Source organism: Echiichthys vipera (assembly GCF_963691815.1).
Source record: "Echiichthys vipera genome assembly, chromosome: 22".
NCBI lineage: Eukaryota > Metazoa > Chordata > Actinopteri > Perciformes > Trachinidae > Echiichthys > Echiichthys vipera.
The window spans coordinates 857,203-871,193 of NC_139847.1; the positions used below are offsets into that span (position 1 = coordinate 857,203).

Sequence of the window (13,991 nt, forward strand, 5' to 3'; positions counted from 1 at the left end):
GTGTGTGTGTGGGGTTACCGGGGTGACAGAGCAGCAGGCAGGTGTGTCCACAGGAAGGTTTGAGCTCCTTCTGACAGACGGAGCCGCACGAGTGAGGAGCCAACCAGGGGTCAGCTGGAGGATCCTGCAGCTTCCCACAGAAACACATGTACCTGAACGCCACACACACACACACACACACACACACACACACACACACACAAAGAGACAGACAGACAGACAGACAGACAGACAGACAGACAGACAGACAGACAGACAGACAGACAGACAGACAGACAGACAGACAGACAGACAGACAGACAGACAGACAGACAGACAGACAGACAGACAGACAGACAGACAGACAGACAGACAGACAGACAGACAGACAGACAGACAGACAGACAGACAGACAGACACACACACACACACACACACACACACACACACACACACACACACACACACACACACACACACACACACACACACACACACACAGACACACAGACACACACACACACACACACACACACACACACACACACACATTACAACAATCGTCTCAACGACACTTTGCTCTTTTTTCTTGTTGTTCTCAACTCTTTTCTTCTTGTAAATAAAATATTAATTCATATAAAAGATAAAATAATGGTGTAACTCTGGAGCCCCCTGCTGTTCAGAACACACACACACACGCTTCAGAGGATTATATCCATAATAATAATCATTAAAATAAGGATAATATCAATAATCTTTATTATTAAAATAAAATAAAATAATTATATTAATGATAATAATAAATAATATTAATAAAAACAACAGTAATAATAAATAATAATAATAAATAACGGTGCACCTGTTGGGCGTGGCGCTGGGTGGATACTCTGCTCGACACTTTGGACTGTGGAGAGAAAATCAAAGACGTTACTTTTATTATTATTATTATAATAATAAAAATATATAATCATCAGCATTTATAATCAAACGCAGATTCAAATCAGAAACACATGAAACTAAAAGATCAAAGAAGAAGAAGAAGAAGAAGGAGGAGGAAGAAGAAGAAGAAGGAAGAGGAGGAAGAAGAAGAAGAAGAAGGAAGAGGAGGAAGAAGAAGAAGAAGAAGAAGAAGAAGAAGAAGAAGAAGAAGAAGAAGAAGAAGAAGAAGAAGAAGAAGTATGTTCCGCACTATTAGTTCAGTTCCTCCAGGAGCCGTTAAAAAAATCAGGTTTTAGAAGCTGGAACCAGTAAAAACCAGACTTTCTGCTCGAAAATGACTCGAAAATCTAAATTATGCAGATTCATTTTCTGTGGATTCTGTAAATCGACGTATTCTGACTGAACACTGGATCCAAAACCACCACATCCAGTTAAATTACCGTATTCTCCGCACTACAGGAGCACCTAAAAACCTTCACATGTCTCAAAAGCCGACAGAGCGCCTTATAACCCGGTGCTCCTTATATATGGACCAATATTGAGCCACAACAGGTCTCCAACTACGGTGAGCAGCGGCCGACTCTATTTTCCCCCGTAGAAGAAGTAACGCGCGGTGCATGTTGAGATATACGACTGTGTGAAGCGTGCCGTTTCATTTCCATGTGTGTGTTTGTGTAAAGAGCCCAAAATGGCTCCTGTTAAGAGACACGCTTACGACGCAGAGTTTACACTCAAGGCCATTAGTCACGCAGCAGAACACGGGAATAGAGCAGCAGCCAGAGAGTTGAACATGAACCAATCAATGGAAGCAACAAGACGACCTCCCCTGACTGTTGTGTTGAAGTTCCCTTTAGAGCAGCTCCGTCTAATGGATGCAGAACGTGACCCCAGCCTCGACTGGAGCGTCTGTTCTATGCGCCTTATAGTGCGGTGAAGAAGAAGAAGAGGAAGAAGAAAAAGAAGAAGAGGAGGAGGAAGAAGAAGAAGAGGAGGAGGTAGAGGAAGAGGGAGGGGGGGGGGGGTCACCAGGGCCAGGGGTGCTGCTTGAGGCCGAAGTCGTCGTCGGTGACGGAGGAAACGAGGAACGCTGAGTCTTTGGCCCATTTCTGAATACAAGGAAGATGGAAGAGAGAGAAGCAGCTGCTGCAGCTCCACACCTGAGACACACACACACACACACACACACACACACACACACACACACACACACACACACACACACACACACACACACACACACACACACACACACACACACACACACACACACACACACACACACACACACACACACACACACACACACAGTTAAAAATCATGTTAAAGATACAAACTCCCAGGGTGCATTTCACTGAAACAACAGGAAGTAAGGTGGTGTGTGTGTGTGTGTGTGTGTGTGTGTGTGTGTGTGTGTGTGTGTGTGTGTGTGTGTGTGTGTGTGTGTGTGTGTGTGTGTGTGTGTGTCTCACCGCCTGCGTCCTCTTGACTGAGGCGATGCAGATGAGACAGGTGAGCGCTCCGGACTGGAACAGCTCCGACACGTACTGACCCGTCCGGGCCAGGGCGGACGAGTCCCCACCTGGGGGGGGGAGAGGGGGGGAGAGAGAGGGGGGGGGGGGGGGGGAGAGAGAGAGAGAGGGAGAGAGAGGGGGGGGGGAGAGAGAGAGAGAGAGAGAGGGGGGGGGGCAGAGAGAGGGGGGGGGGAGAGAGGGGAGAGAGAGAGGGGGGGGGGAGAGAAATTAAAAATACAGCAGGACGTCGTCGACACTCAGGTGAGCTGCTGTTGCCACGGTGACGGCGTCTCACCTGTCTGGTCGGTGTAGGTGGTGAAGGTGGACGCCAGGATCCTCCCTCTCTTCCCCTCCTGATGGGCGACCGCCACGTCCGCGTCATCGTCGTCGTCGTCATCGGAGGAGGAGCTGACGCGGCTCTCCACCAATCGCTGAGCAGCAGCCTGGTTGGACTTCCTGATCTCCTCGAACTTTGATTGGACGGCGGCAGCTGTCAGTCACAGAGAGAGAGGGGCGGGTAGAACAGAGCCTGGAGCGTCGGATCATTCAGTCAAAGATAGAGAGAGAGAGAGAGCGGCGTCCTCACCGCGTGGAGGCTCAGGTGCGGCGGCGATGACGGCGGCGGCGGCCTTGGCCCTCCCTCCTCGTCCTGCGGCCCACGCCCCCGCGGCGGCCCCCGGCCTCTCTCGCTCCTTCTGCGGGGGTCGTGACCTTTCACCCTGACCCTCCTGACTCCGGCCACGCCCTCTGCCCTGCTGTCGCCATGCCGGCTCCATGGCAACGGCCTCCGGGTCTATGGCAACAGCCTCTGTATCTATGGCAACGGCCTCCGGGTCTCTACAGGTGACAGAGAAGGTGCTGGAGTGTTTAGTGTTGTCATGTTGTTGCAGCAGACAGTGACGCTGCTGTAACTCTTGTTTGCATTGTTGTTGTGTTGTTGTCATGTTGTGTTGTTGTTGTGTTGTGTTGTATTGTTGTTGTGTTGTAGTGTTGTTGTTGTGTTGTTGCAGCAGACAGTGATGCTGCTGCTGTAACTCTTGTTTGTATTGTTGTTGTTGTTGTCATGTTGTTGTGTTGTGTTGTTGCAGCAGACAGTGACGCTGCTGCTGTAACTCTTGTTTGTAGTGTTGTAGTGTTGTTGTGTAGTGTTGTAGTGTAGTGTTGTAGTGTTGTTGTAGTGTTGTTGTAGTGTTGTTGTGTTGTTGTAGTGTTGTTGTTGTTGTTGCAGCAGACAGTGATGCTGCTGTAACTCTTGTTTGTATTGTTGTTGTGTTGTAGTGTTGTTGTGTTGTTGTTGTTGTGTTGTTGTTGTGTTGTTGCAGACAGTGACGCTGCTGTTTTAATTTTTGTCTAAAACATAAAAAACATCTTAAACCATTGAATGAAGTCAGTAAACAGAGCTTTAGCTGCAGTCTGATGTTGCTAGCTTACCCGGTGTAACGGTTAAACAGGTGACCGTGTTAACTGGTGCCGTTCACCTAAAAAGAACTTAATAGTTTAATATTTTATAATTTCTCTTTAATATTTAAGTATATAAACATGTATGTGGGTTAGTTTGTGTTCAGTAGACGTGTTAACGTCTCATAACGTGTCCTAAACGTGAGAAAGTCACCCGCTAACACGGTCACCTGTTAAACCACTACACCGGTTAGCTAAAAGAAGCTAACCAGCTAGAATTAGCGGCAGAAACAGACGTAAACACACGTCACATCCGGTGAACAGCGGTTATTAAAACACAAACAGACACTTGAGCTGCTGTCGAAGCGAGTTTCAGGTGAACAGAGAAACAGGAAAGTGGTTAAAGGGACGTTTGAGTGTCACGCACCTGAGCGGCTGAAGCGGCGGCGGCGGAGGAGGAGGAGGCTGCGCTCTGGGTGACGTGCGCAGCGGCCCGCGGTGCATGATGGTACCTGTAGTCCCGGAAACCTACACGGAAGCCTGGTTTTCTGTGTTTGTTTGGAACAAAGAACTACAAATCCCAGCGCGCACCCGGGGGCGCGCAGACAGGGCGACGTGTCAGCGACAACAGCGGCCCGTTTCATTCATAAAACTAAAGAAAGGTTTTTAGTCTCACCTCCTGTTTATGTTATAAAATAATATATCATTTATATAATATACATAAATATATATTAATCTCACCTCCTGTTAATGTTAGAAAATAATATATAATTTATATAATATATGTAAATTATATATTTTATAATAAAGCAGACATTTTAATTAAAATGCAATTTAGATTTTCCAAAATAATAAAAAATAATATAATAATGATTTAAATTAATAAAATATGAAAATACTTAAAATAAATAAATGTTATTAATTTTAGCCTCGGTAAAATTTAAATTTAAATTAAATTTGTAAATTTAAATATAAATAAAAGTAAAATAAAAATTGTAATTAAAGACTTAGACTTAGACTTAAGATTTAGATTTAAAAGTCAGCGAAATAAATGTTCAAATAGTAAAATCAAACAAAACAACAACAACATAACAATAAATTAAATGTAATACAAAAATAACAAATACAAATAGGAAAAGTAGAAGTCTTAAAGTAAAATAAATAAATAAATAAAATCAAAATAAAAACAATCTACATTTAAGAAGCATGCGAAATAACTACAAATAATAACAATAATAATAATAATAATAATTATAATAATAATAATGTATACAGTAGACTTTTAATTACTAAAAATAGTCAAATAAATAAACACAAGTATATAAATTAAAATAAGTAAAACTAGTGGACAACAAATATTTATACAATTATTATAATAAATATAATTATATTTTCTTCATTAATTGTTATAGAGAAGAAATTTAAATGAAAAGTAAAAATAAAAACATCAGATAAATGAAAATAAGTTCCAAAAATAATAAAAAAAAATAAACAAATAATAAAAAGGTCATAAAGGAAGTCACACTGCTGACTAGTTTAATAAATCATTTATTATTTCGTCATCGTAAACGAGTGACTAAAGGAAAGTGGAATATTTCCCTGTTTTTAAAAAACAAAACAAAGACACTTCAGTTTCCTTATAAAATATCTTTATTTCAGAGCGAAGCTTCTTTTCTAAACAGCTTCAACGACAAAGCAGCGACGTGATTGGCCAGAGACAGGAAGTAAACACATAAGAAAGCGACGTGATTGGCCGGAGACAGGAAGTAAACACATAAGAAAGCGACGTGATTGGCCGGAGACAGGAAGTAAACACATAAGAAAGCGACGTGATTGGCCGGAGACAGGAAGTAAACACATAAGAAAGCGACGTGATTGGCCGGAGACAGGAAGTAAACACATAAGAAAGCGACGTGATTGGCCGGAGACAGGAAGTAAACACACAAAGCAGCGACGTGATGCGTCTCATGATCTCATCTCTCAATCTCGTCTCATGATCTCCTCTCTTGATCTCAACCCGAAATAGAGGAAACCAGGAAGCAACGGCGCCGAAACAACGTGACAAAACAACAACAACAATAAACCCGGGGATGACGTCACCATGGCAACCGGCATCACTACAAAGAAGAGCCGTTTGTGTCCTGGTTGTGTCCAAAAGTCGGCCATTTTGCCCACGCTGGTGAAATAAAGGCGTGTTCAGAGCAGCTGTGTGTTGGTGGAGCTCTGTACCTGTGTGTGTGTGTGTGTGTGTGTGTGTGTGTGTGTGTGTGTGTGTGTGTGTGTGTGTGTGTGTGTGTGTGTGTGTGTGTGTGTGTGTGTGTGTGTGTGTGTGTGTGTGTGTGTGTGTGTGTGTGTGTGTGTGTGTGTGTCCAGGGAAAGACCATTTGCGGGTCACTGCTGCGAATGTAAATGCACTGAGTGCTGCAAACACACCTGTGCTGATGGTGACCGGTTATAAGAGTTTAACAGAGCCCAACGCTGCTGTCATGGTTACTACGGCCTCTAGAGGCTGCTGCCTAACAACAAACATAAATATCATTATAAGCTGCTCGTTCAAACGACCTATGGGGACATTTCTTTGGAGAGTCCAAACGTTGACATTTGTAAAACTGTTTCACATCTACTTCTTCTCTTCTTTGGTTGTCTGTACCTCAGGTGTTGGAGGGGGCGGGGCGTCGCCCGGCTGGTCCTCTCGGGGGAGTGGCACCAGCTTCTTCTCCAGCCTGTTGACTCGGTGTTTGAGTTTGCTGTGCGTGGCGTCGTGCTCGGCCAGCAGGCGAGCGTAACGCGTCTGCAGGGCGTCCAGCATGCTCGTCATCCTGTCCACCTTCTCCTCCATCTCTTTGGGGTCGGGGCCCTGCGCCGCCAGCTGCAGGACAACACCGGGTGTTATTGACGTTCAGCCTCTTTTAGGTGTTTGTACGTGTCGGATCGTGAACTGTACCTCCAGGTCCAGCAGTCCGTCCTTCATCAGAATCTGCCGTCCCTTCTCCTCCAGCAGAGCTTTAGCATCAGGATACTCAGTCAGCGCCTGCATCAGGTCGTCTTTGGAGAGACAGAAGAGGTCGGAGTAACCGATGCTCCTGATGTTGGCCGTCCTCCGGTTTCCTGCCTTACTGCCTGTTGAACAACATCATGGACTGTTAGCACATAAAAACAACCTTTGTTCTGCATTATTTCGATTTATATAAGACGTCAAGGACTCGAGTAGCAACGATGCTTTAAGGAAGAACCCTCTGATCTCGTCTCTCGATCTCGTCTCTCGATCTCGTCTCTCGATCTCGTCTCTCGATCTCGTCTCTCGATCTCGTCTCTTGATCCCGTTTGTCCATTCTTAAGCTCAGTACTTCCCAAACACTTGGTTTTTTTTTACTCTAAATGTTTTCCCATTGACTTACATGGAGAAAAAGACGTTTTGAAATCTGCAGATATATTTTTTGAGCATTAAAATTCACATGAAATGCCTCATTTTACTATCGGAATTTGATCCATTCGGTTCAACAACATTTGGAGTTGTCTAGAAGAACCCCATTCAAGTCTGCAGAGCGCTAAACAGGGAAGTAACCATATCTCCAGTGCTCCAGTTAGGACGTAGGACGTACAGCTGATCATCCTGAGATTTTTAGACGAGGAAGTTGAACTTTTTTCCGCCTCTGGTGCTGTATCCAGTTCTTTTATACATCCATGTTTGGCGGCTGTGGCTTGGTGGGAGAGTGGGTCATCCTCTGTTCGAGAGATTGGTGTTTCGATCCCCACCTCCCCCGGTCCACATGTCGAAGTGTCCTTGGGCAAGACACTGAACCCCGAATTGCTCCCCGTGCTGCGCATCGGTGTGTAAATGTGGTGTGAATGGTTAGATTAGATGGTGTGTAGATGTCCACTGCCATCAGTGTGAATGTCTGTGTGAATGGGTGAATGTGACAGACACTGTGAAAGCACCTTGAGTAGTCAGAAGACTAGAAAGGTGCTATATAAGTACAAGTCCATTCACCCTGTTTGGGACTTGCGGCTGAGTAGTGCACCTGTGCAAGCCAAAGTGCTGTTAATAAGGTTTCAGTGGAAATGCAAGGGATTTGGGAAGTGTTGGTCACACGGCTGGATAAAATAAATATGGATTAAACTGCACGAGTTCTTTAACAGATGCTTTGATGTTGTTTTTTCTTGAATGCATCAAGACTTTTCTCTGTTATTTCTTCGTTCACAGTTTGTATGCAAGAATAACAAAGTTCTCCTCGTGAATTCAAGGCAACGCTGGGTGAGCAAGGATCTGAATCCTTCTCCCACGGATCCATGTCCCTTTACCTTTAATAGCCAGGATGCTGATCTCGCCAAAGTAGCTTCCATCACTCAGGACGACAAACTGCTTGATACCGTCGTCCGCAACAACAGCGAGTTTTCCCTCCTTGATGATGTACATCTCTCTGCCGATGTCGCCTTTCTTGCAGATGTAGTCTCCTGGACTGTAGACCTGCGGCTGCAGCTTCAGCACCAGCTCCACCAGCAGACCGGCCTCGCAGTCCGCAAAGATACGAACCTGCACGACGACACAACAGACACCTGAGGATTTCTCCTTCTCTCAAAGTGGTTTATAACGAGGAGGGCTGTGACGTGTGCACTCACCTTCTTGAGGGTGTCCAGGTGGACGTTGATGGCGATCTCCGCCCTCAGTTTGTCGGGCAGGAACTTCAACACCTCCCTCTCATCCACAGCTTTCTTATTGGTCCACAGGAAGTCAAACCACTTGATCACTCGCTTCTCCAGGTCCACAGTTACCTGGATGGGGGTTCATAGTGTTTTTAGAGACACAGATTTAAAAAATATGCACTTTTTTGAATGAATTTGTATCACAAATGTGTTGCAAATCATGTGATGAACTAAATATCCAACGAACTGACTGACTGACCTTTCGGAAGGTCATGTACTGTTTGATGGCGTCGATGCGAGCCTGGAACGTGGCTCTGGCAGCGTTCATATTGGTGATCATCGAACCAACATTACCGACAATGGTGGCAAAGATCAACACGCCCACCTGGAGAACAGAATATAGAAGAACTCCCATAAAGTAATCAGTACACAGTGAGGATCCTGTAATGCAGCACGATGATGATCAAGGTGTTTTAAAGGTGTATGATCATTTTCCTCCTGACACAAAAGAGCTTTATTCTGCTGAAGAAACACATTTGTATCTTTAGTTTCTGTGCCAGTTGCTCAACGAAGTAGTACAGAGAACCTAGACTACTGACACGGGCGGCCCCAAAGTGGTGTCCCATTGATATTGGGCAGACCCAAACCTGGAAGACCTCTTCGTCTAAGTGAGAAATACAGAATAGTTGTAGTTTGATTTAAGGTGGCTCGTATGATTCACATCAACTTATGTCCAAGTAAGGTCGAGAACTCACTCCAGGATCCGTGCACAGATCATTTTCTGAGCGGCGTTCTTCTTCACCACTGGATACAAGTGTCTACTCGTCTTTGCCGTGTTGTGGTGGCGTCTGTACGTCTGTACGACCACACGTCACATCCCGCTGAGAGGTACATCCAATCAGCAATCGAGTAAATCAGGGGACAGAAGAGTTCTCTTTCTACTCGGCCAAACGGCCTCCTGAGCGACTCACATGCAAATTAGGGTCATTTTTGGCGAGATAGAACTGCCTCATTCAGGGTCATCGACCATAGTGGAAACGCACCTATTGGGCAGACCCAAACCTGGAAGACAACTGACATTGGAGGGACCCAAATGGGTTGTCCGCTAACATTGGGCGGACCCAAACCTGGAGGGATCCAAACCTGGTTGCCTACTGACATTGGGGTGATCCAAATCTGGAAGACCACTGACATTGGGGTGATCCAAATCTGGAAGACCACTGACATTGGGCGGATCCAAACTCGGAAGACCACTGACATTGGGGTGATCCAAACCTGGAAGACCACTGACATTGGGGTGATCCAAATCTGGAAGACCACTGACATTGGGCGGATCCAAACTCGGAAGACCACTGACATTGGGGTGATCCAAACCTGGAAGACCACTGACATTGGGTTGATCCAAACCTGGAAGACCACTGACATTGGGCGGATCCAAACCCGAAAGACCACTGACATTGGAGGGAACTAAAGTGGATGTCCACTAACATCGGGCGGACCCAAACCTGGTTACCCACTGACATTGTGGAGACCCAAACCTAGAAGATCACTGACATTGTAGACATAAAAATCTGGTAGACCATTAACATCTGAGGGACATTGGGGCGGTTGCTCACTGGCCACTTTAGTCCACACCCACCAGGAAGTCAGTGACGACAAAGATGTACTCGGAGTTCTCCACAGGGGGCGGGGTTTCTCCAATGGTGGTGAGCGTCAGCGTGGACCAGTACATACTGTAGGCGTACTTCCTCACCAGACGACCAAACTCTGGATCTGCTGGGTCGGGATACACAAACCTGTCGGCTCCGAAACCTGTAGGGATGGGAAAGTACAAGGTGTTATACGGTGAGCTGATGTCAAACAACCAGAGTCAGGATTCAGACCAACAACCCCACCGACAGCCTTGGAGAAGGAGTAGTAGAGGCAGGCGTTCCAGTGGATGATGATGACAATGTACATGATGAGGTTGGAGATACGGAGAGCGTTGGGGTAGTTAGTTCTGGTTTCAGTCCTCTGGAAGAACTCCAGCATCCTGAAAGACAGAAACAAGCAGAGTTTAGGGCTTCAGTGTAGCGTGTGTTCGTAACCAGGCTGCATGTTTGGGGAGTTTTGTGTACCTGTTGAACCTGAACAGCTTGTTGAGACGGATCTCTGGGTATCTGGTGCCTAAGACGAGGAACAGGACGTCGGTGGGAATCATGGAGATCAGGTCCAGTTTGAACTGGAAGCTGTTCATGTAGCGCTCACGCAGCTTCTGCTCATCCTTCACCAGCAGACCCTGCTCCAGGTAACCTGCACACCACAACAAACGGGACATTAGCATGCACATCAAACACTTTTGTGTGTGTGTGTGTGTGTGTGTGTGTGTGTGTGTGTGTGTGTGTGTGTGTGTGTGTGTGCGTGTGTGTGTGTGTGTTCGGACCTGTCCTTGTTCTGAAGAACATGTCAGCGACGTAGATGAGGTCAAAGAACAAGTCAACTAGGAACCACCATAACAAATAGTCTGACTGCAGCTCCTCGAAACAGGCCCTGAAACAAACACATTTCATGGTAAAGCAGTTAATACTTAGAAGAACACCGGCACTAAATACACTTATTTTAGGGGACCAGAGCAAGAACCTGTGGGGACCAGACTAAGTACCTGTGGGGACCAGACTAAGAACCTGTGGGGACCAGACTAAGTACCTGTGGGGACCAGACTAAGTACCTGTGGGGACCAGACTAAGAACCTGTGGGGACCAGACTAAGTACCTGTGGGACCACACTAAGTACCTGTGGGACCAGACTAAGTATTGTCTGGAAATCAACCTGGTAGACCACTGGTACTGTTGGAACTAAAACATGCTATCCTAATTCCAGTCTGGGGACCCAAACCCTGGTATTGTCAGGACCTAAGCCCAGTAGACCACTGACATTGGGGGAACCTTAACCTTGTAGACCACTGATATGGGGGGTGGGATCTAAACCTGGCAGACTACTGACATTGGAGGGACCTAAATCTGGTAGACCACTGACATGGGGGGTGGGATCTAAACCTCATAGACCACTCACATTGGGGGAACCTAAACCTGGTAGACCACTGACATGAGGGGACCTAAATCTGGTAGACCACTGACATTGGGGGAACCTAAACCTGGTAGACCACTGACATTGAGGGGACCTAAATCTGGTAGACCACTGGCATTGAGGGGACCTAAACCTGGTAGACCACTGACATTGAGGGGACCTAAATCTGGTAGACCACTGACATTGAGGGGACCTAAACCTGGTAGACCACTGACATGAGGGGACCTAAACCTGGTAGACCACTGACATTGAGGGGACCTAAACCTGGTAGACCACTGACATGGGGGAACCTAAACCTGGTGGACCACTGATATGGGGGGTGGGATCTAAACCTGGCAGAGTACTGACATTGGAGGGACCTAAACCTGGTAGACCATTGACATTGTGGGAACCTAAACCTGGTAGACTACGGGGGGAACCTTAATCTGGTAGACCACTGACAGGGGGGGAACCTAAATCTGGTAGACCACTGACATTGAGGGGACCTAAATCTGGTAGACCACTGACATTGGGGGAACCTTAACTTGGTAGACCACTGACAGGGGGGGAACCTAAACCTGGTAGACCACTGACATGGGGGGAACCTTAACCTTGTAGACCACTGATATGGGGGGTGGGATCTAAACCTGGCAGAGTACTGACATTGGAGGGACCTACATCTGGTAGACCACTGACATGGGGGGGAAACCTAAACCTGGTAGACCACTGACATTGGGGGGACCTAAACCTGGTAGACCACTGACATTGGGGGAACCTAAACCTGGTAGACCATTGACATGGGGGGAAACCTTAATCTGGTAGACCACTGACATTGAGGGAAACTAAACTTGGTAGACTACTGACATTGGGGACCCTAAACCTGGTAGACCACTGTCATGGGGGGGAACCTAAACCTGGAAGATATACCTATATTCAGTTCATGTCTGATTAAAGGGGGGTCGGGGGGGGGTTAGTTTCAGAAGATAAGAGATAATGAAGCCATGGGACGTGTGGTGTGTGTACCTGGCTATGATCAGGGTCCAGTTGTACATGACGGGGACGGTGATGACGGCCAGCCAGTGGTAGTAGGTGTTACCTGCCGGGTCGATCACTGTGATCTCCTTCGGACTGGACAAATAAATAAACTATAATCAATATTTAGTGCAAGAATGATAATAATAATAATTCTGGGAGGACGTTTCAGTGTCCATGCTGACTCTAAACTCCATATTTGAGACCATTGAGGATCATAACAAACAGAACCTACGCCTCCTCTTTGGCCTTCTTCTCCTTCTCCTTCTCCTTCTCTTTTTCTTTCTCCTTCTCCTTCTCTTCTTTCTCCTTCTGCCTTTTCTCCTTCCTCTCCTTTTTCTCCTGCTTTTCCTTCCTGGGAGACAAAAAAGCACAAATATTAATCGTGCGGCTCTTCTAGACTTTCCAAATGTCCTCGAACTCATCTTCATCTTCAGCCTCTGATCCTGGATCAGGTCTCAGGGGCAGCAGCTCCAGCAGGGGACCCCAAACTTGCCTTTCCCGGGCCACATTAACCAGCTCTAACTGGGGGATCCTGAGGCGTTCCCAGGCCAGTGTGGAGATCTAATCTCTCCACCTGGTCCTGGGTCTTCCCCGAGGCCTCCTCCCAGCTGGACGTGCCTGGAACACCTCCCTAGGGAGGCGCCCAGGGTTCATCCAGACCAGATGATCCTGAACCACCTCAACTGGCTCCTTTCAACACAAAGGAGCAGCGGCTCTACTCCGAGTTCCTCACGGATGCTGAACTTCTCCCCCTCTCTCTAAGGGAGACTCCAGACCCCCTCCTGAGGAAACACATTTCACACGCTTGGACCTGGACCTGGTTCTTTGGGTCCTGACCTGGACCTGGTTCTTTGGGTCCTGACCTGGACCTGGTTCTTTGGGTCCTGACCTGGACCTGGTTCTTTGGGTCCTGACCTGGACCTGGTTCTTTGGGTCCTCATGACCACAGGTGAGGGTAGGAACGAAGATGTCGTCGAACTGAGTGGATTAAATCCTGATATAAACATAAAACGTGTCTCTGGGGTTGTGTAAGTCAATAGGAAGAGGTCTGTTTGGGCCCCGTGGCTTCACATGACGGACCCAGAAGTCGTTATTCCACTTTGCCAAACTGGCGTCAAAGCACGGCACCTTTCTGATGGTTAAGGAAGGATTGAACTTACTCCTTCTTCTCTTTTCTCTCTTTCTTCTCTTTCTTCTTCTTCTTCTTTTCCTCTCTGCAAGAAAACAACAAACACATCACAAATGACCTGTGTGTAGCTTCTGCAAATGGATCATTCTAATTCCTGACTACTGTTCTGGACTGACAGACGTCTTACAGCTGACGGAGATCAATGACGTGGTCGGTGTGTGTGTGTGTGTGTGTGTGTGTGTGCCTTACTCTTCTTCATTGTTGTTGCTGTTGTTGATGTTGAACAGAACTCCTGGTCCGGCTCTTTGTTC

General features: G+C 46.7%; 2 protein-coding genes across 2 annotated transcripts in view; both read right to left on the reverse strand.

Moving 5' to 3' along the window:
- nfxl1 (nuclear transcription factor, X-box binding-like 1) overlaps window positions 1-4,265 on the reverse strand; it is a 20,814-nt gene extending 16,549 nt beyond the window's left edge. The window contains exons 1-7 of the mRNA XM_083936640.1: window positions 4,255-4,265; window positions 3,016-3,266; window positions 2,725-2,919; window positions 2,388-2,497; window positions 1,945-2,075; window positions 839-883; window positions 19-152 (exon numbers count right to left, since the gene is read on the reverse strand). Of these exons, the coding sequence (XP_083792766.1) occupies window positions 19-152; window positions 839-883; window positions 1,945-2,075; window positions 2,388-2,497; window positions 2,725-2,919; window positions 3,016-3,205 (805 nt within the window). The 5' untranslated portion in view covers window positions 3,206-3,266; window positions 4,255-4,265. The remainder of the gene's footprint in view (window positions 1-18; window positions 153-838; window positions 884-1,944; window positions 2,076-2,387; window positions 2,498-2,724; window positions 2,920-3,015; window positions 3,267-4,254) is intronic.
- Window positions 4,266-6,447: 2,182 nt separating this feature from the next.
- On the reverse strand, window positions 6,448-13,991 carry cnga1b (cyclic nucleotide gated channel subunit alpha 1b; the record flags this gene model as incomplete). Its single annotated transcript, XM_083936845.1, has 13 exons — window positions 13,930-13,991; window positions 13,712-13,765; window positions 12,784-12,903; window positions 12,540-12,644; window positions 10,894-11,000; window positions 10,589-10,763; window positions 10,367-10,503; window positions 10,111-10,283; window positions 8,731-8,856; window positions 8,448-8,600; window positions 8,130-8,361; window positions 6,772-6,947; window positions 6,448-6,696 (listed from the first exon to the last, which is right to left on the reverse strand). The coding sequence occupies exons 4-13, from the start codon at window positions 12,566-12,568 to the stop codon at window positions 6,448-6,450; spliced, it is 1,557 nt and encodes a 518-aa protein (XP_083792971.1). The 5' UTR covers window positions 12,569-12,644; window positions 12,784-12,903; window positions 13,712-13,765; window positions 13,930-13,991.